Raw genomic sequence first — 25,886 nt, 5'->3', positions numbered from 1 at the left:
TATACTCTGAACACGAAGCGCGGTTTTATACCATTTACCAGATTTACTAGACTCCAAGTTCTACAAAAAGTTGGGACAGGTTATGTCCGGGAAGAGGGCCCCACTGGCAATAGGGGTAGATGCACTGGTAACACCTTAGGGACCAGTTCTCCCTTATTTGACGCTTTCCCTCTGTTTCAACTTCTGCCACATGTTTTGTGAACAATTTGGGAAATGGTAACACTGATAATAGTGTTAGCCGAATTAGCCCAGGAAGGCTTGTTACACTGACATAGCGAGTCTTGTGGGGGTCACTCCTTGGACACTCCCAGTCAGACGGAACCTAATGGTCCTAAGTCCTGTATCTCCACACTGTTAAGACCTGGAAGCTGGCTTTAGGCAACTTCAGTTACAGGACTTTGGAATATTGTATGCCTGTGGTGAAGCCAGGAAGTGGCACCCACAGAAATATGTGAGTAGGAGATTTTTCTTTCTTCCTCCAATCGGTAGGTAAAAGGAGATTGGCCTTAAAGAGGAACTGCAGTCTGCTCACTCAATTTGTAATAAAAACATCTTTACCATTCTGAAGTTTCCCTCAAACCACTTTGTATATTTGTTTATATATACTGTGATTCTGCACTTGCCAAATATTCTGCAGAAATCTCCCTCCACTAAGTCTGGCTGCATCCATTTTAACTGTGGGCAGCTGAAGCTGCCTATTCACTTTCTGTATTTACACAGACACACACCTCCAGCTCTGCACCTCTCATTGGCTCTCTTATGACTCACTCCCCCCTCCCTTGCTGGCAGATTCTCACGAGAGTGAGAGAGAGAGCTGTACATGATATCATAAGCCTAGGCTTTTTACCAGAGAAGAAAGAGGAAGTGGGCTATGTAAGGTATTTACTGGCAGAAAAAAAATGTTTTACTATCCAAAGTTAAAACAACAAGGGCAGAAGATTTAAAAGATGGAAAGATGAAAAAAATGACTGAAGATGATTTAAGTAATTTAAGTACCGTTAACGGTTAGAGTTCATCCCCATCATTTTTTTTCTCTCCAGAGACTGTTGTTTATCACGCCTTGATTCATACTTCATACAGCGTGTAACGTAGAAAGTCCTACCTGTCAGGTCACTTTTGTGTCCTTAGGACTTGAATTTGCTCTTGACTGTCCTTGCAGAGGCCACTTTTTGAACCAATTGAGAGACTGTTAGTCCTTTATCTCGGAAGGTGGCTTCTTTGGTTGCTATCACCTCATTAAGTGGAGTGTCATAGCTGGCCGCTCTTTCATGCAAGGAGCCATTCTTGGTCTCCCATTATAAGGTGATGTTGCATCCTCATCCATCTTTATTGCCTAGAGTGGTTACTAGTTTTCACTTGAATCAGAACAGTGTCTTGCCTTTATTTTTCTCCTAATCCACAGTCAGCAGGAGAAAGATCGCTACGTACTCTAGGGGTAGTTCAGGCGCTCAGGATCTACTTGAGCTGTCGGCATAGGTCAAGAATCCTGGTTTTTGCTGCTGGAAGAGCCCAGGAATGGCAGGCGGCATCCAGGTCGAATATTTAGAAGTGGATCTGCCAGTTTTTCATTGATGCCTATGGTTTAAAGAGCAAAATCTGATTTTATATAGTGAGAGATTCTTTACCAGGTGTGTGGGAGCATCTTGGGCCTTCCACCATCACGTGTCAGTGGCCCAGGTGTGCAAGACCGCTATTTGGTCTTTGGTTTATACATCAACAGGGTTTTTGCCAGATAGGTATACAAAACGCCTTTGGCCTCAGTGTATTACAAACAGCAGAGTCGGTCCTTCTCTGATGGTGGCAGTTTCTGTGATGGTGTCTTCCCCTCCCCTCGAGGGTATTGCTTTGGGACATCCCAAATAGTTATTATAATAACTGGCTCTGTGTCCTGTGATGTACGATAAAATATTCGTACCCCTTGAAATTTTCCACATTTTGTCATGTTATAACCAAAAACATTAATGCATTTTATTGGGATTTTATATGATGGACCAACACAAAGTGGCACATAATTGTGAAGTAGAAGGAAAATGATGAATGGTTTCCAAATTTTTTTTAAAATAAATTTATGAAAAGTGTGGCGTGCATTTGTATTCAGCCCCCCCGAGTCAGTAGTTTTGTAGAACCACCTTTCACTGCAATTACAGCTGCAAGTCTTTTTGGCTATGTCTCTACCAGCTTTGCACATCTAGAGAGTGACATTTTTGCCCATTCTTCCTTGCAAATAGCTAAAGCTCTGTCAGATTGGATGGAGAGCGTCTGTGAACGGCAATTTTCAATCCATGCCAAAGATTCTCAATTGGATTTAGAACTGGACATTGATTGGGCCATTCTAACACATGAATATGCTTTGATTTAAACCATTCCATTGGCGTGCTGGCTGTATGTTTAGGGTCAAAGGTGGGTAAGGTGAAAACTTTACCCTGTCTCGAGTCTTTTGCAGACTCTAACAGGTTTTCTCGGTATTTGGCTCCATCCAGCTTCCTATCAACTTTGATCAGCTTCTCTGTCCCTGCTGAAGAAAAGCATTCCCACAACACGATTCTGCCACCACCATGTTTCACAGAGGGAATGGTGTGTTCGGGGTGATATGCAATGTTAGTTTTCTGCCACACACAGCGTTTTGCTTTTAGGCCAAAAAGTTAAATTTGATCTCGTCTGACCAAAGCACCCTTTTCCACATGTTTGCTGTGTCCTCCACATGGCTTCTCGCAAACTGCCAACTGGTCTTATGGCTTTCTTTCAACAATGGCTTTCTTCTTCTTGCCACTCTTCCATAAAGGCTAGATTTATGGAGTGCACGACTAATAGTTGTTCCGTGGACAGATTCTCCCACCTGAGCTCTGGATCTCTGCAGCTCCTCCAGAGTTACTATGGACCTCTTGGCATCTCAGATTAATGGTCTCCTTACCCCGACCTTTCAGTTTAGGTGGACAGCCATGTCTTGGTAGGTTTGCAGTTGTGCCATACTCCTTTATTTTCATTTTTAGAGGATGGATTTTTTTAAAACCTAACCCTGCTTTAAACTTCTTCACAACTTTATCCCTGACCTGTCTGATGTGTTCCTTGGCCTTTGTGATGCTGTTTGTTTACTAAGGTTCTCTAAAAAAAAAAGAAAAAACTCTGATGGCATCACAGAACATCTGTATTTATACTGACATTAAATTAAACACAGGTGGTCTCTTTTTACTAACTAGGTGACTTCTGAAGACAATTGGTTCCACTAGATTTTAGTTAGGGGGTATCAGAGTAAAAAGGGCTGGATACAAATGCACAATACACTTTCACATAGTTATTTCAAAAAAAAAATTGAAAACCATGTATCATTTTCCTTCCACTTCACAATTATGTACCACTTTGTGTTGGTCTATCACATAAAATCCCAATAAAATACTTTTAACTTTTTGGTTGTAACATGAAAAATTTGAAAATTTCAATGGATATGAATACTTTTTCAAGGCACTTTACGTGTAAAACTTATGTAGGGAGATCTGTTTCGTCCCTGTGTATCATCCAAGGCTGTTCACTTCACTGAGGGTTTACATCCACATTAAGTTTGCATCTTTATTATGTTTGTTAATAGTCATTTATTATGTTCTTACTCCAACAGTGTCTAATCTTTCCGTTGATGGGGGAGACATTTCTTTCTCAAACTTGAACAAAAAGATAAAATTGTAAACTTATGTTTTATTAATTGTTTTTTTATTTCTTTTTCTGTTCTTTTAGTTCTGGAGATCCGGGCACAGCAACTGCAGGCAGATAAGGGCTCGCCTATGCATGAAACTGGGAATAAGAAACAAACAGCTCAGAAAGAGGAAAAAAAGCAGACTAAACAAAACCTAAAAACTGTCCATTCTTCTCAATGCCAGACGGAAAAGTTACAAAATGAGACGGTTCTTAAGAAGTGTAAGCAGAAAAAGAACAAAAAAACGACAACACCCCAACCCAAAGATGATAGTCATTCTTTAAAATCTGTTAAACCTACTGCCATGAGTGTTCAAGATCTAGATCTGGATGTAGTTAGCTGTGAGGACTCATGGTTGGCTAGCAATGGAAGGAAAGTGTTATCAGAGGATAAGGATGGAAACCGATTTGGAGATATACAACAGAACTTGCACTGCTACTTGGAAACATGTATATTTTTGGGAGATTTGAAAAAGGCCCAGCAGTGCTTACTCTTCTATCTACAGCACCCAGTAAGGATGACTCAGCTTAACGTAGCTATGTTCAACTTGCTTTTGAAAGAATGGGCGAAAAAGGTAAGAGAAGCAAAAGCATGTTGGCACCAGTGGAGTTGGCCTTAAGATAGAGAAGTGTAGAAGAACATGAATGCTGCTGCATTGGCTGGTGGTGGAGAAAGAATTGGCTGGTGGTGGCCATTTACCATAGTAAATACCGTGGACTAGATGGTCCCCAGCAATCTATGTGGCCTTTGGAGGCTGGGTGCGTCATTATGACATCACGTCTGACCTCAGCAGATGTAAACGCTGCAGTTTTTTCACCTGGGAAGCCAAGATTGTGTGTGTTTTGCTCTCAGGCCTTCCAGCCTAGAGGGGGGAAATTTTTAAGGGAAAGTGTAAAAAAAAAAAAAATTTAAATAAAATGCTCACACGCAGAAGCGTCTGCATACTTGGGCCCCATGCACACGAGACACTGTTAACCACTTGACAGCTGGGCACTTAAACCCCCCTCGTGACCAGACCAATTTTCAGCTTTCAGTGCTCTCGCACTTTGAATGACAATTACTCATGTAACACTGTACCAAATTAATTTTGTGTCCTTTTTTTCCCCACAAATAGAGCTTTCTTTTGGTGGTATTTGATCGCCTCTGGGTTTTTTGTTTTTTTTGCGCTATAAATGAAAAAAGACTGATTTTTTTTTTTTTTAACGCATTTTCTTTGTTTCTGTGATAACATTTTGTAAATTATAATTTTTTTTCATAAATTTCGGCCACAATTTATATTGCTACATATCTTTGGTAAAAATAACCCAAATTAGTGGATATTATTTGGTCTTTGTGAAAGTTAGAGAGTCCAACAAGCTGTGGTGCAAATCATACAAAATTGATCACATCTGATGTGCTGGTGGCTTATCTCATTTCTTGAGACCCAAACAAGCCAGGAAAGTACAAATACCCCCCAAATGACCCCTTTTTTGAAAGTAGACATTCCAAGGTATTTAGTAAGAGACATAGTGAGCTTTTTGATGTTGTCATTTTTCCCCACAATTCTTTGCAAAATGAAGATTTTTTTTCCACAAAATTGTTATTGTAATAGGTTATTTCTCTCACATGGCATGTGTATACCACAAATGATACCCCACAATAAATTCTGCTACTCCTCCTGAGTATTATGATACCACATGTGTGGGACTTTTCCACAGTCTAGCCACTCAGAGAGGCCCAACATGCAGGGAGCGCCATCACGTTCTAGGAGCATAAATTACACATCTAACTTGTTGTCTACCTATTACACTTTTGAAGGCCCTGGAGCACCAGGACAATGACACGTGACACTGACGTGGCACTGATGACAGATGGCACTAATACGTGGCACTGATGACACGTGACACTGATGACAGATGGCACTTTTACGTGGCACTTCTATGTGGCACTGATGACAGATGGCACTAATACGTGGCACTGATGACACGTGACACTGATGACAGATGGCACTTTTACGTGGCACTTATACGTGGCACTGATGACAGATGGCACTAACACGTGGCACTGATGACACGTGACACTGACGACAGATGGCACGTGACACTGACAGATGGCACTGATATGTGGCACTGATGACACGTGACACTGATGACAGATGACACTAACATGTGGCACTGATTACAGATGGCACTTTTACGTGGCACTTATACGTGTCACTGATGACAGATGGCACTGATACGTGGCACTGATGACACTGATGACAGATGACTAACATGTGGCACTGATGACAGATGGCACTTTTACGTGGCACTTTTACGTGGCACTTTTACGTGGCACTTTTACGTGGCACTTTTACGTGGCACTTTTACGTGGCACTTATACGTGTCACTGATGACAGATGGCACTAATACGTGGCACTGATGACAGATGGCACATGGCACTGATGACAGATGGCACGTGGCACTGACAGATGGCACTGACACGTGACACTGACAAACGGCACTAATATGTGGCACTGATGACACGTGGCACTAATACGTGGCACTGATGACAGATGGCACTGATACATAGCATTGATGACACGTGACTCTGATAACAGATGGCACGTGACACTGACAGGTGGCACTGATGACAGATGACACTGATACATGGCACTAATGAGCTCTTGATCCAATCCAATACACCACCATTGCTGTTAACCGAAGTATACTTGGAATTTGACCCATATGTTAGATTTGAACAAGCAACTTGTGGCAGGTGACGTGGCAAGCGGACAATCCACAACTTGTGGCAAGCGGACAATCCACAACTTGTGGCAAGCGGACAATCCACAACTTGTGGCAAATGACAATCCGCAACTTGTGGCAGGTGACGTGGCAAGTGACATGCTAAATATAAGTACACTGCGGCTCTCACAGCTGCTGTTACTCACTCTGGTCTCACAAAATGGCTGAAATAGTTAAATTATACTGTTTTTTGGCCTTGGGGAGGATCTTATTTTAGGTTATCTTATAAACGCTTCTAGACGCAAATGCGGCAAAATGGGTGTTTCTAAACGCCAGTTTCAGCTTTTAAAAACATGCGTTCAGCAGAGTTTGCACTGGCGTCTCATGTGCATGGGGCCTTAGGTCGTATACGCATATGTAAATGACATTCAAACCACACATATGAGTTATTGCCACAAGCGTTAGAGTGAGTGCAATAATTCTAGCACAAGAACCTCCTCTGTAACTCTAAACTGGTAACCTGTAGTGTGCGCAATTTTAAAGTGTGACATGTTAGGTATCTATTTACTCACCGTAACATCATCTTTCACTTTATATAAAAAAATTGGGCTAACTTTGTTTTTTTTCTTTTTATTTCTTTTTTTTTTCTAAGAAATTGCAATGCCTGCCATTTTATTCCCTAGGGTCTCTCAAATATATATAATGTTTGGGGGTTCTAAATAATTTTCTAGCAAAAAAAAAAAAAAACTATGAATTTGTTAAACTCTGTTAGGCTGAGTCAGGCATTAGTTCCTCCTTGGCTTCTGTGTAAGGACTCTGGTTACTTGTTGCTAGAGATGACCAGTATCCTGCTTTTGTAATGTAAATTCACCTAATATTGAAGAATGGTGGTCAAAACTACTACTAAATATTTTTTTAACTTTTGAACAGTTATATGCAATGTGCTTTTAGCATACAGTTCCACCTGATGAGCTGTTGCTCCTTTTGGGCTGCATCTAGTATGTCTACATACTGTTCTGAGGAAATTGCACAAGCTCACCTTCTAACCACCTCAGCTAAATGTCCACATAAAGAATAATTTGATAAGGGATGCACTTTTAACAAGGAAGCTCTTCTTTTTGTTAAATTTTTTTATTCATGAACAGGAAGGTACATAACATTCACCACAAAACTTTCAGTACTGTGGTACATATATCGAGAGAAGGTACCAATACACAGTGAGACAGGGTGAAGTCCAGCATCCTACAGGAAACCTCATATAATTGCATACAGTTTAATGCACAGCCATGGAAACAGCATCTTCCGCTCCTTATAAACATAGCCCATAGGTTCTTCATATTTTGAAACCAGATATCGGGAAAAGTGCTAGCAGTGCTGGAAGAGACTGGCTCAGTGTTTTTGATTTTATCTACACTCCCTGCTCACACCACCTACTGTGGAAGGGAGTGCCAAACCCTTACTGATCCAACAGCAAAGAACCCCTTATGCAGTTTAAAGGCTAAGTTCACCTTTTCAAAAATAAAAAAATAAATGCATGTTTTTGGTGGTAAAGAAATGTGCATTTTATAAATTTTTCTCAGGAGCCTGCAGAGCATTGTCAGGCTCCTACAGCTCTGTGCCTATATCTGCATATGGGCTGTCCATTTCAAAGCTGCAGGAACAGTTAATGGATTACGAGTGTGCTGATCAGCACACTCACAAGCTATTGAAGGCCCAGCTGCCCCATTGGAAGGCGGGACTAGTAGCTTTACTCATTCACAGATCTCTGAATGAATGCCTCAACTGTAAGGGCAGAGCCCTGCACAGCCTTATTGATTTTAAAATGTGACAGTGGGTGCGGTACGCTTTGCTGTGTGTCACCAGGGGTTGAGGAGGGCTGCTGCATAGTAATATGTTTGTTACTCTCTAAATATGGCTGTAACATATTACTAAAGCTGAACATCCTTTAACCACTTCATGCTGGGTGACAAAAAGCGAACTAGTATAGTGCACTACAAGTCTCAGCTTTCACCAGTGTCTGTCAGCAACATCAGAATAGTTCAAGGAGGGTCGATGATCGTGCCACAAGGATCCTGCAGCTTACATTTATAGACGCGTGAAGATCGGCAAAGCTCAAAAGATATACCAAAAAACATAGCACACTTACAGTATCTCACAAAAGTGAGTAGACCCCTCACATTTTTGTAGATATTTTATTATAGCTTTTCGTGTGACAACACTAAAGAAATGAGACTTTGCTACAATGTAAAGTAGTGAATGTACAGCTTGTATAACAGGTGTACATTTGCTGTCCCCTCAAAATAACTCAACAGACAGCCATTTGTTTCTAAACCGCTGCCAACAAAAGTGATACACCCCTAAGTGAAAATGTCCAAATTGGGCCCAATTAGCCATTTTCCCTCCCCGGTGTCATGGGACTCGTTAGCGTTACAATGTCTCAGGTGTAAATGGGGAGCAGGTGTATTAAATTTTGTGTTATCTCTCTCACTCCCTCATATTGGTCACTGGAAGTTCAACATGTCACCTCATGGCAAAGAACTCTGAGGATCTGAAAAAAAAACTGTTGCTCTACGTAAAGATGGCCTAGGCTATACGAAGATTGCCAAGACTCTGAAACTGAGCTGCAGCATGGTAGCCAAGACCATACAGCAGTTTAACGGGACAGGTTCCACTCAGAATAGGCCTTGCCATGGTTGACCAAATAAGTTGAGTACACATGCTCAGCGTCATAGCCAGGGGTTGTCTTTGGGAAATAGATGCATGAGTGCTGCCAGCATTGCTGCAGAGGTTGAAGGGGTGGGGGGGTCAGTCTGTCAGTGCTCAGACCATATGCCACACACTGCATCAAATTGGTCTGCATGTCTATCGTCCCAGAAGGAAGCCTCTTCTAAAGATGATGCACAAGAAAGCACGCAAACAGTTTGCTGAAGACAAGCAGATTAAGGACATGGATTACTGGAACCATGTCCTGTGGTCTGATGAGACCAAGATAAACGTATTTGGTTAAGATGGTGTCAAGTGTGTGTGGCGGCAACCAAGGGAGGTGTACAAAGACAAGTGTGTCTTGCCTACAGTAAAGCATGGTGATGCAAGTATCATGGTCTGGGGCTGCATGAGTGCTGCTGGCACTGGGGAGCTACTGTTCATTGAGGGAACCATGAATGCCAACATGTATTGTGACATACTGAAGCAGAGCAGTATTTTAATAGAACAACCCCAAACACATCTCCAAGATGACCACTGCCTTGCTAAAGAAGCTGCGGGTAAAGGTGATGGACCGACCAAGCATGTCTCCAGACCTAAACTCTATTGAGCATCTGTGGGGAATCCTCAAACGGAAGGTGGAGGAGTACAAGGTCTCTACCGTCCACCAGCTCCATGATGTCATCATGGAGAAGTGGAAGAGGACTCCAGTGGCAGCCTGTGAAGCACTGGTGAACTCCATTCTCAAGACGGTTAAGGCAGCGCTGGAAAATAATTGGTGCCACACTAAATATTGACACTTTGGACCCAATTTGGACATTTTCACTTAGGGGGTGTACTCACTTTTGTTGCCAGCGGTTTAGACATTGTTATTTTGAAGAGCTAATTTACACTGTTATACAAGCTGTACACTCACTACTTTACATTGTAGCAAAGTGTAATTTCTTCTGTGTTGCATAGTTACATAGTAGGGGACGTTGAAAAGACACAAGTTCATCAAGTCCAAGGTATGTGTGTGATTATAAATCCGTATTACCTTGTATATCCCTGTATGTTTTGGTCATTCAGGTGCTTATCTAATAGTTTTTCTTAATCGTACATCACGGGACACAGAGCCATAGTAATTACTATGTGGGTTATAGGCCACCTTGATGTGATGGACACTGGCACACCCTAAGACAGGAAGTCCACTCCATATATACCTCTCCCTCTACTGGGGGCACCTCAGTTTTTTTTCGCCAGTGTCTTAGGTGTTGGTCACGAGTAAAGATGGGCTGTGCTGAGCTCCAATGGAGCAATCCCTGCTAGGGCCAGCTATGCAGCTGGATCCATTTAAAGTGTCTTTTTAGGCCAAATCGAATGGCACCCGGGCCTCATGGCAGAAGAAACGAGGTTCAGCACGTAGCGCTTCTCTTTTTAGAGAGCTGGACCCCAGGATCCAGTACTTTTTGCTTTCTTTATCATACATCATGGGACACAGAGCCTTAAGTAATTAATGGGTTATAGGCCACCTTCAGGTGTTGACATTGGAAAACCCAATCAAGGAAGTTTTACTCCCTATATAACCCCTCCTGTGTTGGTCACGAGTGAAGATGCGCTCTGAGAAGCTCCAGGAGCGATCCATGCTGGATTTAAATAGCTTCCATAGACCAGATCCATCCAAAAGGCCACTAAGGCCTAAAAGAATGGTACCTGAGGCCTCGTGTCCGAAGCACAAGGTTTTGCTTGTTAGGTCTCTCTTTTTAGGGCAGAAACCCAGGGCTTAGGTCTTGTTACATTACCTAAACTTCCTGATGGGTTACTCTTTACAAGATCCAAGGCAGTTGGAACCCCTGTTTTAGGGACCCTTGTCTTTTAAGGTTTGCTAAACGCAGCCCGCTGTGATGGGCGAAGGTTGGATTGTCAATTCAGCAAATCCTGCGGCGAGGATAAAGTAAGGGAAAAAACTTGGGTAAGAAAAACATCTATGGATTCTTCTATTGTTGTCATGCCTTAATTCTCCACTAGAGGGAGTCTATGCACATACCTTACTCTGCTTTCACTGTAAAGCCCAGTCCATGTCTGGTTGCAGCAGCGTGTGGAGGGAGACTTTGCAAGGTAAAAGAAATCTGCAAAAAAAAATTCTTCTCCCCCCAATGGGACCAGAGGGTTAGGTGGACAGCAGCGGTTAGCCCCCTTACATTACCCCCCACCGCAGGGGGGGGTGCGGAGATCCCGCTAATATCGCTAAATGTTTTACTGTGGATGTTTTTTTTAATATGTCTGGGCTTACTGCTGGATGGGTCTCCCCCCCCCCCATGTTGGGTCTGGAATCCGAAAAACGCTGCACACAGGCACGGGAACATTTAAATAGAAAAAAGGTGCAGGATTTTTTTCTCAAAGTGGCGGGGCCTAAATGCAGCACCGTAAACGTCTGCAAGGATGCATGGCAGGCTAAAAAAACAGATAAATACCACAGCTGTGACAGTCTCCCCTCGGCTGATGAGACAAACAGCCTGCAACACAGGGACACAGGAGCTGTGGGACACGTATGGCTTGCAAAACTGACATTCCTAACACAGGGACAACACTTTTTTGCCAGCACTAGAATGAACTTTATAGCTGTTTTAAAAGTCATGACTATTTAGTATTTATTTAAGTACAAATTTGTATAGTGCCTCTGTTTTTGTACTTGGGACTATGCCTGCCAAAAAGACACCACAAAAACCAAAAAGATACTAAAGGTTTCACCCCCAGGCATTAGAATCTCGGGCTGCATTTCCAGTTATGGCAAGCCAGCTGCTTCTTACATCTCAGCCCCTGTACACATGACTGAAGATGCCCTTTCCTCCTTCCTGCAGGGTCTGGAAGAAAGTTTGGTGGCTTTAATCACATCCTCCATTCAAATGGCTAGGAAGTGTGCTAGATCCCTGTGACGGAATTTCCCCCACACTCCTCTTGAGTGCTTCCTTCAGTATACTGCTTCCTAAGTCCTGGAACACAAGTCCAATGAATCTGCCTATAGGAACCCCCAAGAACTAGACAACGCCAGTCTTGGAACCAGGAATAGTCTTTTATTTGAGATCTCCCACAGATATATACAGCAAGATGACTAAAACCTAACCTAATTAGCATGAGCTAATTATCTAATCATTGACCCAGACTAGTTGTTTGAGAGATAGGACTTTTCAGGGAAAGACTTTGTCTCCTAGCTCACTAATTGACTATTCAATGCACATTACCATAAACATAAACACAGGGTTAATTAGCACAAACAACAAAACAACAATAGGTGAAATACACTTTAGAATCTGTGTCAAGCCAGACTAGACTCATTTACATTATACAAGACAACAGACAGGTGGCTGGAGTTGATGACATCAGCATCCAAGAGTTTGTGTCCCAACAGTATGATTCAGTCCATTGCTAACATGGCATTTACATATCCAGAGTCTGTGTGTCTTGGGGGCGGCATGGACCTAAATCCAAGTAAAACCACCTCAGGGGTCCCCAGGCATACAGCTCACAAAGAGCACCGTTCCCCCAAATGCGAGGGCCCATAATCACAAGGCAAGAGGCTCGCATTCAGTCCCCTCAAAGAGCCTCGGTCCCAGCTAGGTCTGTCACAATCCCCTTCCCCCACTTCAGAACCAAGGGGAGAGAGCAGTGGGCACAGGATGAGGTGTTACCCTCAGTCGATCAGGAGGAAAATTATTCCTCTGAGGAGGAAACAACGGTAGATGAACCTTTTTCAGCCTCTCAATCTGAATTTTGCTGATACAAACTATTACGGAAATGGTTCGTTCTACTTTCATGCTACCTCTAACAAAGTCTCCTGAAAGCTCAGCTTCTCCCTTGGGTTCCTTAAAACCTCATCTTTTGTATGCGTTTCCTGCCCATGCATTACTAGAACAGTTTATTTTTGCTGAATGGGATCAACTGGATAAGCATTTTTTCCCTCCTAAGAGATTTAGAGATTTTCAATGCTCTATCCTCTGGAGGAGAAATTCTCCAAAAGATGGAAAGTACCAGCAATTGACGCTGCAATTTCCAATGTGAATTTTAGCCCAACTTGTCCCGTGGACAATGCACAAATGCTTAAAGTGGCTGTAAACCCAATGTCATCCTTTCTAAACTACTGCCATAGGGGTTATCTATAAGGATATACATGCCTCCTGCATGTATCTTTACCTGTCAAATGTCTCCCCTCTGTCTGCTATGAGACCCGAAAAAATGCATATTCTGTGGGTGGTTATGTTGTCTGGAGCTTGATGGGTGGAGTCGTGATGTCAGTAGACTACCCGCCCACCTCTACACTCCCCTTGTCAATATGCATTTTCTCCTGTGTATTTCTTACACTGGACTTATGCTATGATCTCTAACATCCAGTGAAGACAGGAAAATAACCACATGACTTCAGCATGCCAAATCATGCTGGAGGTGGGGAACATCCAATTCTGGCAGAGCAGCAGAAGAAAGGAGTGCGAGTGAATTAAAAAAGAATGCATCTCTCTTAGGCTTGTGCATGAAATATGTAAATCACCTGTCACTCACAGCAAGGGGGAGGATTTGACAAAGTTTTTCTCTGTCAAGATTTATCTTACTGAACAATAAAAGATGATTGCTCAGAGATGTAATAACTCTTTGTGGCAAGACTGGGCTCAAATGAAAGGAAATCGTATACTCTACATTATGACATAAAAAAAAAGAAAAAAATTTCGGGTTTACATCCACTTTAACCACTTCCCGACCAGCGCACGCCGATGTAGGTTGGCCGAATGGCACGGGTAGGCATATTGGCGTACAGGTACGTCCAATCTTAAATGCCGCCCTGCCATCACGTGCTGGTCAGGCCCCCCGTGAGTCCGGACGCGGGTCCCGCGGACCCGATCGCCGCGGGCATACCCGCGATTATCTCACGGGGCGGCTGAACTGGGAGATGCCATGTAAACAGCATCTCCCCATTCTGCCTAGCAACAAGTGACTCTGATCTCTGCTCCATGTGATTGGAGCAGAGATCAGTGTTCACTAAAAGAAACTAATTAGAACGTGATGACGTACAGCACATACGACAGTACTAGAAAAAGGAAGTTCAAGACCCAGTGTGCCACCCTTTGGGCTCCTTGATCTCCTCTTATCTCGTGTTACCAGAGGTTTGGTTAGAGACGATTCACGCTTTTCAGACTCCAGCTTATTCCAATCGTTTTACTGCTGTTCAGTTTGTGCTTGTGGGTTTGTATCTGGTTTTCAGCTCGTGTTGGTCAGTTCGTATCTGTATTCCAGTGCATTCTGGTCCGCTTGTTACTGTTCTTCAGCTCGCTCTTCACAGGCCTTGCTGTTCTTCAGTGCATTCGTTTAAGTTCGTTCTGACCAGCCGACGTGCGTGTACGTACTCGTCGAGTTCTTGCTGTATGGGCGCTTGGTGTTGGGATTCGAACTTTCACCCGAGCCCGGTCAATGAACAGGGCGAGGAGGAGTTCATGGAGCAGGAATTGGTTACTCCAGCGTGACCAATTCTCGCACATGCCTTTGCTTTGTGAGATCCAGGAGAATAATCCCGAGGATTTCAAGAATTATCTGAGAATGACACCCCGTTTTTTAACCATCTGTTGGCTTTGCTGACCCCTATGAGAATGGGAAAAAAAAGGTGTACTTAGCACACAGATATTTGGGTCCAGAAATAGGAATATAAAACATTGCTTAGAAGTTGTGTACAGTTGTCTGTTTGGGAAGAGATCCACGTTGAAGACCTGATCCAAATTCCCTTTTACCAAACTGCAATACTTACCTTTTTTGGCCAAGTTTCAGATGGAGACACCCCAAGTATCCCCTGGAGCCCCTGTGTGGGTTACCCTAAAAAATGTTGTCTGGTGTCCCACACTAGTGCTCCTGAGTCCAGATGTGTAAACAGCTGCCAAGTGTCCTCTCCTTACATTTCACTGAATCAAGATTGCTATTCATTCTAGTTTCAAAGACATCTACACAACAATATCCTAAATTTCTTTTAATAAGACAAATTATCATGACCAAAATGTAGGTATAACCCTGTACCAGCTAAATACATCATATTTATTGGCAAACAAACGATGTTTCCTACGAACGATTACTGTGCCCACAAACCTGAAAGTTGCCATTTCAAACTGTACAACAGTAAAGAAACGCACATGTAGCATGCAAGCTAATTATCATAATAGGAACACACGACAATAACCTACTTCTTTGAAGCGCCTGCTTGATTCTTCGATACTGATCCGGCTCCCTCAGCTTAAGGTCGGACCAGCGCTTTCTCAATTGGTCTTTAGACCGCCATACCCCAAAATGCAGCTCCAGAGTGGGCACAACTGAGGGCATTATTTGGTCCTCCTGCAAATTGAGACGGGTGTACGGACCATTTTTGCCATCATAATCCTCCCTCCTCAAGATGTCCACTATTTCTTCAAAGGCCATGTTGGTGGCCTTCAATCTCCTTCTGGACCCAGATGTTTTGGGCTCCGGGCTTTCTTCCGCGCTACTTCCTGAAAATGTCTCCGCCATATTTATCAATATACTCCCACTGTGCACTGAAGAGAGAAGGGGTGGGGAATATTAATGAAAAAGAAAGTTAGGAGCGGGCGACGCAGGGGAAGTTTGACACATGCGCAGTGTATATACAGCTAACATGCATCTGGCGTACGTCCGATCTGTGTGGCAAACGACCGGCAGTGGCGAGCGTCCTAAACGAAGGTAACATTTGAACTTTGGCCCATCACAGTGGCCTATAATGCTTCAAGATTGAGGCCTATATTGGGATAAGATAATGAGAGTTTAGACTGACATTAGTGTTTTTGTCTTGTGTATTGTCTTTTACAGAAAAAATTAATCCATTTAAGGAACCCGAATTTCTACAGTACAGGGAGATGAGGAATCTGTGGGAGGTCAAACACAGTTTATATTACAAGGAAGGCAACACTGGAGACACTTCTGGTGTTTGTGAAGACTCGGGTCCCCGAAGCAAACATTAAGTTTTATGAAACTAAAATTTGGATCTTGAGGAATATGTATAGGAAGGAGCACAAGAAGATCAAGGCCTCCCTCAGATCAGGAGTATCAGCTGAGAATGTTTATGTCCCCAAGCTGTTGTATTTCCAAAAACGGAGGTTTCTGGACAACCAGACTGAAGCCAGGGAATCTTTTTTGACCCTTCCCTGTAGCCTTCCCTCCACCCCAGCAGAGGTTTCCCAGGAATAACCTGGATGTGCTCAGCTGGAGCCAGGTATATTCATTTTTAGACATTTATTGCCCTAATATTAATGATGTTAGATGTTATAATTGCTTACAAATAATTTCAGACCAAAAATGATGTATACATATCACTAGACAGTAGTGGCCAAAAATGTTAGTGACCAGTTTGAAAAATGCTGGCATCAGAATGATAGTCTTTTCTATTTATTAACATTCAATTTGCAAGTCATGAGCTGAAAATTGTGTGTGATTGATGAAGCAAAAACTACAACTGTCCCTTTTTTATACACAGGATGAGCTCAGCCAGGAGGAGAGTCTGGAAAGCATTAGCCGAGAGGAGGCCGTGCCCAGTGGCAGCCAGAGGTGGCTGGGCCCAGTAGGAGCTTCACCCAATCCCAGGTGCCTCCCCTCTGCCCTACCACCAAAAGCCCAGGAAGGGGACAATGATGGAAGACACAGCACTGGGCCTCATTAGGGAAGCCAGCGATTTCCTGAGAAGCGCCCCCCCCATGCTGAAGAGGCCTATGGCTGCTATCTAGCCACCAGGTTGCTGTAATTACAGAAGGGCCAACGCCTCCTCTGTGAGGAAATTATTTGAGGCCCTTCAGAAGGGGTTGTGTGACCAGCTCACAGAGAACAGCCACATTTATGAGCAAGCCCATCCTCCTCCTCCTCCTGCCACAAGTCCGCCAGAGCCACAGCCTCCAAGGAAGGCTGCAGGGCAGCGTGGAGGGAAGGCTGCAGGGAAGAGAAGAAAGTGATGGCCTGGGTTCAGTCTGGTCTGATAGAAGATGCAGGCTATTTTAGTACCACAGCCTGGGGACAGATATGTCATCTGCTGCTTGTCCTGATATCTGGGATTCCTGGACCAGATTGTGCTCCCTATTATATGGACTCTTCAAGATCCCAATTTTGTTTTCCACTGACTTTGTGTGTGCCCTGGGGTCCCAAAGGCTTCACAAATTCCATACGTTTCTCCAGCGCTGCCTTCCTCTTTTTATTTTGTTACCCAGAATAAATGTATTTTTTTTTTCACATAATTTCCTATTGACTTTATTCAAAAGGGACAGTTTGTTTGTGAGTAGGCAGGTACATTTCAAAAAGACTATGAGGGTTATTTTACGAAAGGCAAATTAACTTTGTACTACAAGTGCAAACTCCACTTGAAAATGCACTGCAAGTGCACTTGACCGTGCAATCGTTGTAAATCTGAATTGTAGTTCTAAAATTAGGGGAAGCTCTGCTGATTTTATCATCCAATCATGTGTAAGCTAAAATGCTGTTTATTTTCCTTGCATGTCCTCCTCGGATCCACAGCGACTGCACTTCCAAGTGCACTTTCAGTGCAATTTCAAGTGCACTTTGCACTTGTAATGCAAAATGTATTTGCCTTTCGTAAATAACCCATGTCAGATTAACAAGGGACACCAACCTCCTTAAGGTTAAGAAAAAATACAAGATAATGTTACTGTGGTAACTTAAAACTCAAAAAAATAAAATTATATGGAGATCACTAGAAAATAATTTTTAAGTAATCATAGACTAAACCTTGATGAAATAAAAAATTCTAAAAGACAAGTATAAAAAATAATTGGAAACAAGTTTTTAAAAAATAGAATATTATTCATGAGATGAGGATAAATAATGAAGAAAGACGTTTGTGAGAACTCTGTGAATATGAGCAGCAAAACAACTTCATTCTTCTAGCATTCTAAAGAAGAAAAGAATGCGCTGTATTAAAAGATCACAGAATTAGCAGCGTGAGGAATGTGCAAGCTCCAATATGAACGGTAGTTTTACCACACCAATCGCTTCCGTCTCATACTTGCTTCCGAGCATGTGTCATTTTTGGTCATACAGAGGGACGGTTTTCCCGATAGAAATTTACTCAACAACCAACGGCCAGGGTTGTCGGGAATAGGACCTTATCCTCCTCAATATGGGGACAACTTGCTTTGGGGTGGGGGGCCGCAGGGCGCCCCCCTTTCCCAAAGCACCCACCCCCCCATACCCCCCCATGTTGAGGGCATGCGGCCTGGTATGGTTCAGGAAGGAGGGGGGTCGCTCGCTCATCCCCACCCCCTTTCCAGACTGGCTGGGCTGCGTGCTCCGATAAGAGTCTGGTATGGATTTTGGGGGGCCCCCACGCCGTTTTTTTGGCGTAAGGGGGTTCCCCTTAAAATCCATACCAGACCTAAGGGCCTGGTATGCTCCTGGAGTGGGAACCCATGCCGCTTTTTTATTTAAAATTTGGCATGGAGTTCCCCCTCGAGAGCTCATTATTCTCTGATTGGCCACGGCCAAAGTCGCATGGCCTGGGGCAACTTAAAGTCGTTTTGTAAGTCGCCCCAAGTCGTGTTGAAATTTCTCCAAGTCACGCTGTTATTCATACTCAAGTCGTGTCCAAGTTGCCTCCAAAAGTCGCGCTGGAAGTCGTGTTGCCCCCGTGTGAATGGACTCTTAGTCCAATCAACCCCAGAATCTCAGACCTCTGTATTGAGAGAGAAAAAACAAACAAAATAAAGTATTTTCCCATCTTGAGTTCCTTTAAATATGTAATGATATGTTTCTGTAATTTCTGCAGTGGGTCCCGGACATATATATTCTGTGTGTTCTGCCTATTTCCTGAATCGGGTCCCCTGTTGCTGCTGGAGGGCTCATTCCATTAATATTGGCAGTTCTGTCCAGGTACCTCAATTGACTCGGCCCCCAGGAAATGGAAGAGGTCCGGGAGTTAAGCAGGATCCCGCAAGTTGAAGCTGCCCCCCCTTTTAACCATAACTGCCAATGGATATCCCCAGGGCAGGACTTAGGGTGGTGGGGGCCACTGGGCTTGAGTCACTTTCGGGCCCTACCTTCTATACATTACCGTATTTATCGGCGTATAACACGCACCCCAAGTTTATCAGGGAATTTTAAGAATTTTTTTTTTTAGGAGGGAAGTTTAAGGAAAAAAACTTACATTTAAATGCCCATCAATGCAGCCTTATCAGTGTCCATCTGCGGCCTTGTCCAGTGTCATTGCAGCCTTGTCAGTGTAGCCTTGTCATTTACAGCCTTGGCCCAGTGTCATTTGCAGCCTTGTCATTGCAGTCTTCAAGTTTAAAAATGGCACCGCCGAGATACAGAGTCCTGTGTATCTCGGCAGCTCTCGGGTCCATCTCGCAGTCCTGAGCAGAGCCGAGAGTAGCCGAGTCTCTGTGTTATATCCATCATAGGGTGGGACTGGGCATGACTGTGAGCAGAGCCGAGCCAAGTACACGGGGAAACGCGGGGACCCCTATTGGGCAGGGCACATGGGCTTGAGTTCCATTGCAAAGCAAATAGTCCAGTAGGGACTTTAACATACGCCGCCTGTTCTTAATTTGTCTGCCTAGATCAGGGTATATTTGTATTCCCCCTCCCCCTCCCCATTCTATGCATAAAAGTAGAAAACCTTCTGGGTGCAGTTCTCTGCCAACCTCCCTTATACTTGACGATTGAGCCCATCCCGATCCAGCTAGGTGCATGAGAGCAGTGGCTCTCTGGGTTCTCTCTCTTCATTGGCTCACTCAGCAGTGGGAGCCATTGGCTCCTGCTGCTGTCAATCCCAGCCTGTGAGCCAATGAGGAGAGAGTGGGGGGTGGGGTCAAACCGTGCTGTGTGTGTGCATAGACACAGAACGCAGCTCGAGAGGCTTGCTTTGGGGGCACTCAGTGGGGAGAGGAGCCAGCACTGCCGGCAGGGGACCCAAAAAAAGAGGTTTTGCACAAAGCAGACAAATATAACATGTTTGTTTAATCTTTACTTAATTGGTTCCCACCCACCATATAGTCAAATGATGACCAGGTGGGACCACTCTAGTTCTGGGAGGACATCCCCCCCATTCTTATCACACCCCCGCCCCTCGTAGGCAGTAGGCATGAGGCGATCAGTAGTTAGCCGTGTCTGTAGGACACAGCACATCGCTGATCGGGGTAAAGAGCCGATGACTGCGCCTCTTTACCATGGGATTGGCTGTGTCCAATCACAGCCGATCACAATGTAACCACACTTGTCAGTTATCAGCATTCTTTTCCTTGTGCTGTCAGTGTGAGGCGAGGAGAGAGCCAGTAACCGGCTAGTGTGAAAGGGGACAGCGGCACTGATCATCAGTGTAGACCCAATAGTGCCCATCAGTGCTGCCTATCAGGGCCAGTTAGTGCCCACCAGTGCTGTCAATCAGTGCCTCCTCATCTGTACTGCCAATCAGTGCCACCTATCAGTGCCCATTAGTGCCGCATATGTGTGAAGCCTCATCAGTGCACATCAGTAAAGGAGAAAAAAATTCCTGTTTGCAAAATTATATAACAGAAACTAAGAAAAAGGTTTATTTTTTTCCCCCAAATGTTTGGACTTTTTTTGTTTAGCAAAAAAAAAAAAACAGGTGATTTAAATACCACCAAAAGAAAGCTCTATTTGTATGAAAAAAAAAAAAAAACATTTCATGAGTACAGTGCTGCTTAATGGTGCAAATGTCATTCAAAGTGCGACAGCGCTGAAAATTGGCCTGGGCAGGAAGGGGGTAAAAGTGCCCAGTAGGCAAGTGGTTAAACACTTTTGTACTGTGATTTTCTCAAAGAAAAAGATTTTATAGGTAAATCAAAAATTTTAATTTTTAATGGCTATCAGCGTTTCCAGATCTTTGTCTAAATGTTAAACTGTGCTGATATGGTTGACTATTTTTAGTAGAGATAATTTACTGCTTATACTGTCTTGGGTCACAACGTTTTTGTTTGCTTCCATAATGTCTTGTTATATTCTGGCTCAGCATGCTTTATTCAGCCCTTGACTGTTCTGTTTTGTAACTTCAAATGCAGTTTTTTATATTGTTCTTGTTTTACAGGCCTCACTGGCTGAAATTGGTCGTACTTTCACACTGATGGATAAGGCTGGTTTAAAACCAAATCTTGAATCATATGCTGCAGCATTGGAGGCTTTTGGTCGCATTGAAAGCAACGCAATAAACATTAAAAGGTACAAATAAACTTTTCCTTTTGTAGTAGTAGTCTTCAGTATGGTAGTTTTGACAGGTTTGATCAAATTGGTTTACAGTGAAGTGCTTAGCTCAGCCTAGTGACATAACTGGTATTTCTATTCAATGTGCCAAGTTTCCATGTGCCGCTGACAGCACTTCCTGGGCATTCAGACACCACTAGAGAATGCTAAGTGTGAAAAGCAGTTCTAAAGGTAATTGGTCCATTTGGCATGTGTGGTTTGGTCTTTGATGTCAAAAGGTCAGACTCATCTTCGTTGTTTGGTAAAGCTAGCATACTGTATGCTTTACAAAAAAAGTGACTTTTTAACTGCAAGCACACATTCTTAGCAGAGAAGGCATATGCTCAGATGCTACTCGTGTGCTATTTGTGTTACTGTGCTGGATGGTACTAGTAATTGCTAATAACAGAGATCCAGAGGTACTAGGACTACGTGAGGTTGTGTGGGGAGGGGGTTATAGTGCAGGGGAGTTCATGTATGATTTAGATAATGTACTTTTTTGAATAGTATGCATAGTTCAGTCATTATGCTAATTTCATTGGTTTATGGGAAGGCTGGAGTAGTATTCAAACTGGGCATAAGGGGAGAGGGTGAATTAGATTATAATAAGGCAGACAAGTCAGACAGGGGTAAGTCCCTATTGGTGGGTGGAATAGGGGAAGATGAGGGGAGGGCTATGGCAGGTGATGAGAAGGTTCCCATTTTACAAACAACCATTAGAAATGGTACTATTTGTACTCAGATAAAAAATATACAAAATATGTGTGCAAGTTGTGACAACTTATTAGAGTGTTTGTTCACCAATGCCAGACATCTGCCAAACAAAATAGTTGGAAGCTCTGGTGCATGAAGAGAACTACGATTTACCGTATTTATCCGTGTATAACACGCACCCCAAATTTAAGAGGGAAGTTTAAGGAAAATAAATTTTCACAGCCCTAATCCCCAGTACACAGCCCCCCCCATCCAGTATGCAGCCCTCCCCAGTACATAGCTCCTCATCCAGTATACAGCCCCCCTCCCCAGTACATAGCTCCCCCATCCAGTACACAGCCCCCCCCATCCAGTATACAGCCCCTCCCCCAGCAGTTTCCCAGGACAGCGCTTTCAGCATTCTCTACAGTTAAGAAAAAAAATCACTGCCAGCCCCTTCCACACTGCTTTTCCTGTGCCACTCATATTGTAAAATGAAGCTTCCTTATACCTCAATAGCTCAGTTTTTTCCACTGACCTGGTCACATGACTGCTCTCTCTGATGTTACATAGAAGGTCATGTGACTGCTCTCTTCCTACAATCTAAAGCGAGGAGGAGGAGAGCAGCCAGAAAAAATTGAGTTATTGAGATATTTACAAGCTTTGTTTTATAATGACACTGACACAGGAGGAGCGGTGTAGGAGAATGGGCTGGCAATTGATTTTTTTTTAATCAACTTTAGACTATGCAGGCAGTGCTGTCCCAGGGCCAGGAAAGGCGGGGTAAATACGATAATTGGTATTGCTAAATCTTGGCTTCATTCTTTACATGACTGGGCTATTCATATTGCTGGCTTTGCTCTCCTGAGACAGGGTAAAATGAAAAGATGTTGGTGTCTGTCTCTGTGTGAGAAGTGATCTCAAAGCGAGTGTGAAAGAGGACCTAATTGATGGGGAGTGTGATGAGGCTGAAGTGTTATGGGTGGAATTGCATAACAGTGTGCATACTACAAAGGTAATCATTGGTGAGTGTTAATGAGGAGGTAGAGACTCAGCTTATTGCACAGATAGAAAGGGCTGGGACAGTGACAGTAATGTGGGATTTTAACTATCCAAGGGTTTGACTGGATAGTACCACTTTACTACTACATTTATAAGCCTATTACAAGACAATTTTATGGTCCAAATCAAACAATGTGAATACAGATAGCCACACTAAAATAAAATATCAATGTATAATGTGCCCATATAATAGATCTGCACTTAATAAACAATGTCCATTCATGCAAAAATCATTGCTGGTGCATCATCGCTCTTCTGTGATTTAATGTCCCAATTCAGTGCGATGCATGCTATTCACCACCGATCTAAAATGAAATCCAACCAAACTATTCACTCACAGATGCCCTTAAAGTGATTGTAAAGTCTATTTTTTTATTTTTATTAAAATAACAAACATGTAATACTTGCTTGCTCTGTGCCGCTGGTTTTGCACAGAGCAACCCAGATCCTCCTCCTCTCGGGTCCATGGCTGGAGCTCCTGGCCCCTCCCTTCTGCTGAGTGTCCCCACAGCAACCAGCGTGCTATGGGAGCACCCGAACCGAGCTGCAGCTCCGTGTGTCTATTCAGACACAAAGCTGCTGTTCGGCCACCTCTTTCTCCTGATTGGCTAACTGAGTTTTATTGACAGCAGCAGGAGCCAATTGCACCGCTGCTGTTTCTCAGCCAATCGGGAGAGAGAATGAAGAAAGAAAAGTAATGCAGGGCAAATCTTTCAATAGGGACGCTAGTTCTGGTGACCTGGAGGTCCCCAAGGAATTCCGTTAAATTGCAGGGATTTCCTCTCGCTTCTTGTTGGCTATGGGACAGGAAGTGAAGTAAATCTCTGCAATGAGACACTGATGATAATGAGTCTTCCTTGCTCTATCCAAAATGGAAAAAAATTGCCTATAATTCCACTTTAACCACTTGCCTACCAGCCGCTGCAGTTGTTCTGGGACAGAATGGCACAGCTGGGCAAGACAACGTTATGTAACGTCGCTTCGCCCTGTGGCCACTAGGGGCACATGTGTGCCCCCTGCTCACTTACGGCGCCAACGCGAGTGCCTGGCGGTTGCGGTCACCGCTGGGCTTCCACGATCGCTTGGGGCACACTGAGAATCGGTATCTGTGTGTAAACACACATTTTCTGGTTCTCTGAAGGGAGAAGGGACAGATCGTCTGTTCATACAGAGTATGAACAGCGATCTATCTCTTCCCCTACACAGTCCCCTCCCCCCTTCAGTTAGAACACACACTAGGGAACACATTAACTCCTTGATCGCCTCCTAGTGTTAACCCCTTCCCTGCCAGTGAAATTTTTACAGTAATCGATACATTTTTATAGCACTGATTGCTGTAAAAATGCCAATGGTCGCAAAAATGTGTAAAAATTGTCTAATGTGACTGCCATAATGTCGCAGTCCCATTAAAAATCGCAGATCGCCGCCATTACTAGTAAAAAAAACTAATTAATAATAAAAATGCCATAAAAGTATGACTTATTTTGTAGACACTATAAGGTTTGCGCAAACCAATCAATATAAGCTTATTGTGATTTTTTTTTTTTTTTTTTTACCAAAAATATGTAGAACAATGCATATTGGCCTAAACTGAGAGAGAAAAAAAAATTATATATATTTTTGGGGATATTTATTATAGCAAAAAGTAAAAAATATTGTGTTTTTTTTTTTTTAATTGTCGCTCTTTTTTGTTTATAGCACAAAAAATAAAAACCACAGAGGTGATCAAATACCACCAAAAGAAAGCTTTATTTGTGGGAAAAAAAGTACGTTAATTTTGTTTGGGTGCAACATCACATGACTGTGCAATTGTCTGTTAACCACATCATTACAGTGCAGTTACACCCCCTTCCTGACCAGACCAATTTTACGCTTTCAGCGCTCTCACAGTTTGGATGACAATTACTCAGTCATCCAACACTGTACCCATATGAAACTTGCGTCCTTTTTTCCACACAAATAGAGCTTTCTTTTAGTGGTATTTAATCACTAGGGTTTATTTTTTATTTTTTGTGCTATAAATAAAATAAAACGTAAATTTTGTGAAAAAAATGCCTTTTTCTTTTTCTGTCATAAATTTTTGCTAATTAGTAATTTTTCTTCATAAATTTTGGCCAAAATTTATACTGCTACATATCTTTGGTAAAAATAACCCACATTAGTGTATATTATTTGGTCCTTGTGAAAGTTATAGAGTCTACAAACTATGGTGCCAATCACTGAAAATTGATCACTTCTGATCAGGCCTTCAGTACATCAGGTGTACCTCATTTCTTGAGACACTAACAAGTCAGGAAAGTACAAATACCCCCCAAATGACCCCTTTTTACAAAGTAGACATTCCAAGGTATTAAGTAAGTAGCATGGTGAGTTTTTTTAAGTTGTAATTTTTTCCCACAATTCTTTGCAAAATGAATATTTTATTTTTATTATAATATTTTTTTACAAAATTGTCATATTATCAGGTTATTTCTCACACACAGCATATGCATACAACAAATTACACCCCAAAATACATTCTGCTACTCTTCCCGAGTATGGCGATACCACATGTGTGAGACTTTTACACAGCCTGGCCACATACAGAGCACCAACATTGATGTAGTACCTTCAGACGTTCTACGAGCAAAAATGACGCATCTCATTTCTCAACCACCTATTACATTTTTGAGAGCCCTGGAGTACCAGGACAATGGAATTTCCCATAAAATGACCCGATTTTGGAAAGCAAACACCCCAACGTATAATCTGTGAGGCATAATGAGTCTTTTGAACGGTTCATTTTTTTTTCCAGAAGTTTTTGGAATATGTGGAAAAAAATT

The 25,886-nt window shown here is 43.0% G+C and overlaps 1 protein-coding gene across 5 annotated transcripts in view; it reads left to right on the top strand.

Moving 5' to 3' along the window:
- The window catches only part of POLRMT (RNA polymerase mitochondrial), a 304,233-nt gene that overhangs the window by 81,983 nt on the left and 196,364 nt on the right, over window positions 1–25,886 (top strand). For all 5 annotated transcript variants that reach the window (XR_013272200.1, XM_077475625.1, XM_077475628.1 and 2 more), the window contains 2 exons: window positions 3,727–4,259; window positions 21,158–21,288. Coding sequence is in view for 4 of the 5 variants with exons in the window: in XM_077475625.1 (XP_077331751.1) it covers window positions 3,727–4,259; window positions 21,158–21,288 (664 nt within the window). In the remaining variant the exon portion in view is untranslated. The remainder of the gene's footprint in view (window positions 1–3,726; window positions 4,260–21,157; window positions 21,289–25,886) is intronic.

The sequence above is a fragment of the Lithobates pipiens genome, unplaced genomic scaffold, assembly GCF_037356315.1.
Source record: "Lithobates pipiens isolate NorthernLeopardFrog02 unplaced genomic scaffold, aLitPip1_a1.2 Scaffold_13, whole genome shotgun sequence".
Classification (NCBI taxonomy): domain Eukaryota; kingdom Metazoa; phylum Chordata; class Amphibia; order Anura; family Ranidae; genus Lithobates; species Lithobates pipiens.
The sequence above is the reverse complement of the archived record's forward strand: the minus strand, read 5'-3'. Positions and strand labels throughout refer to the sequence as shown.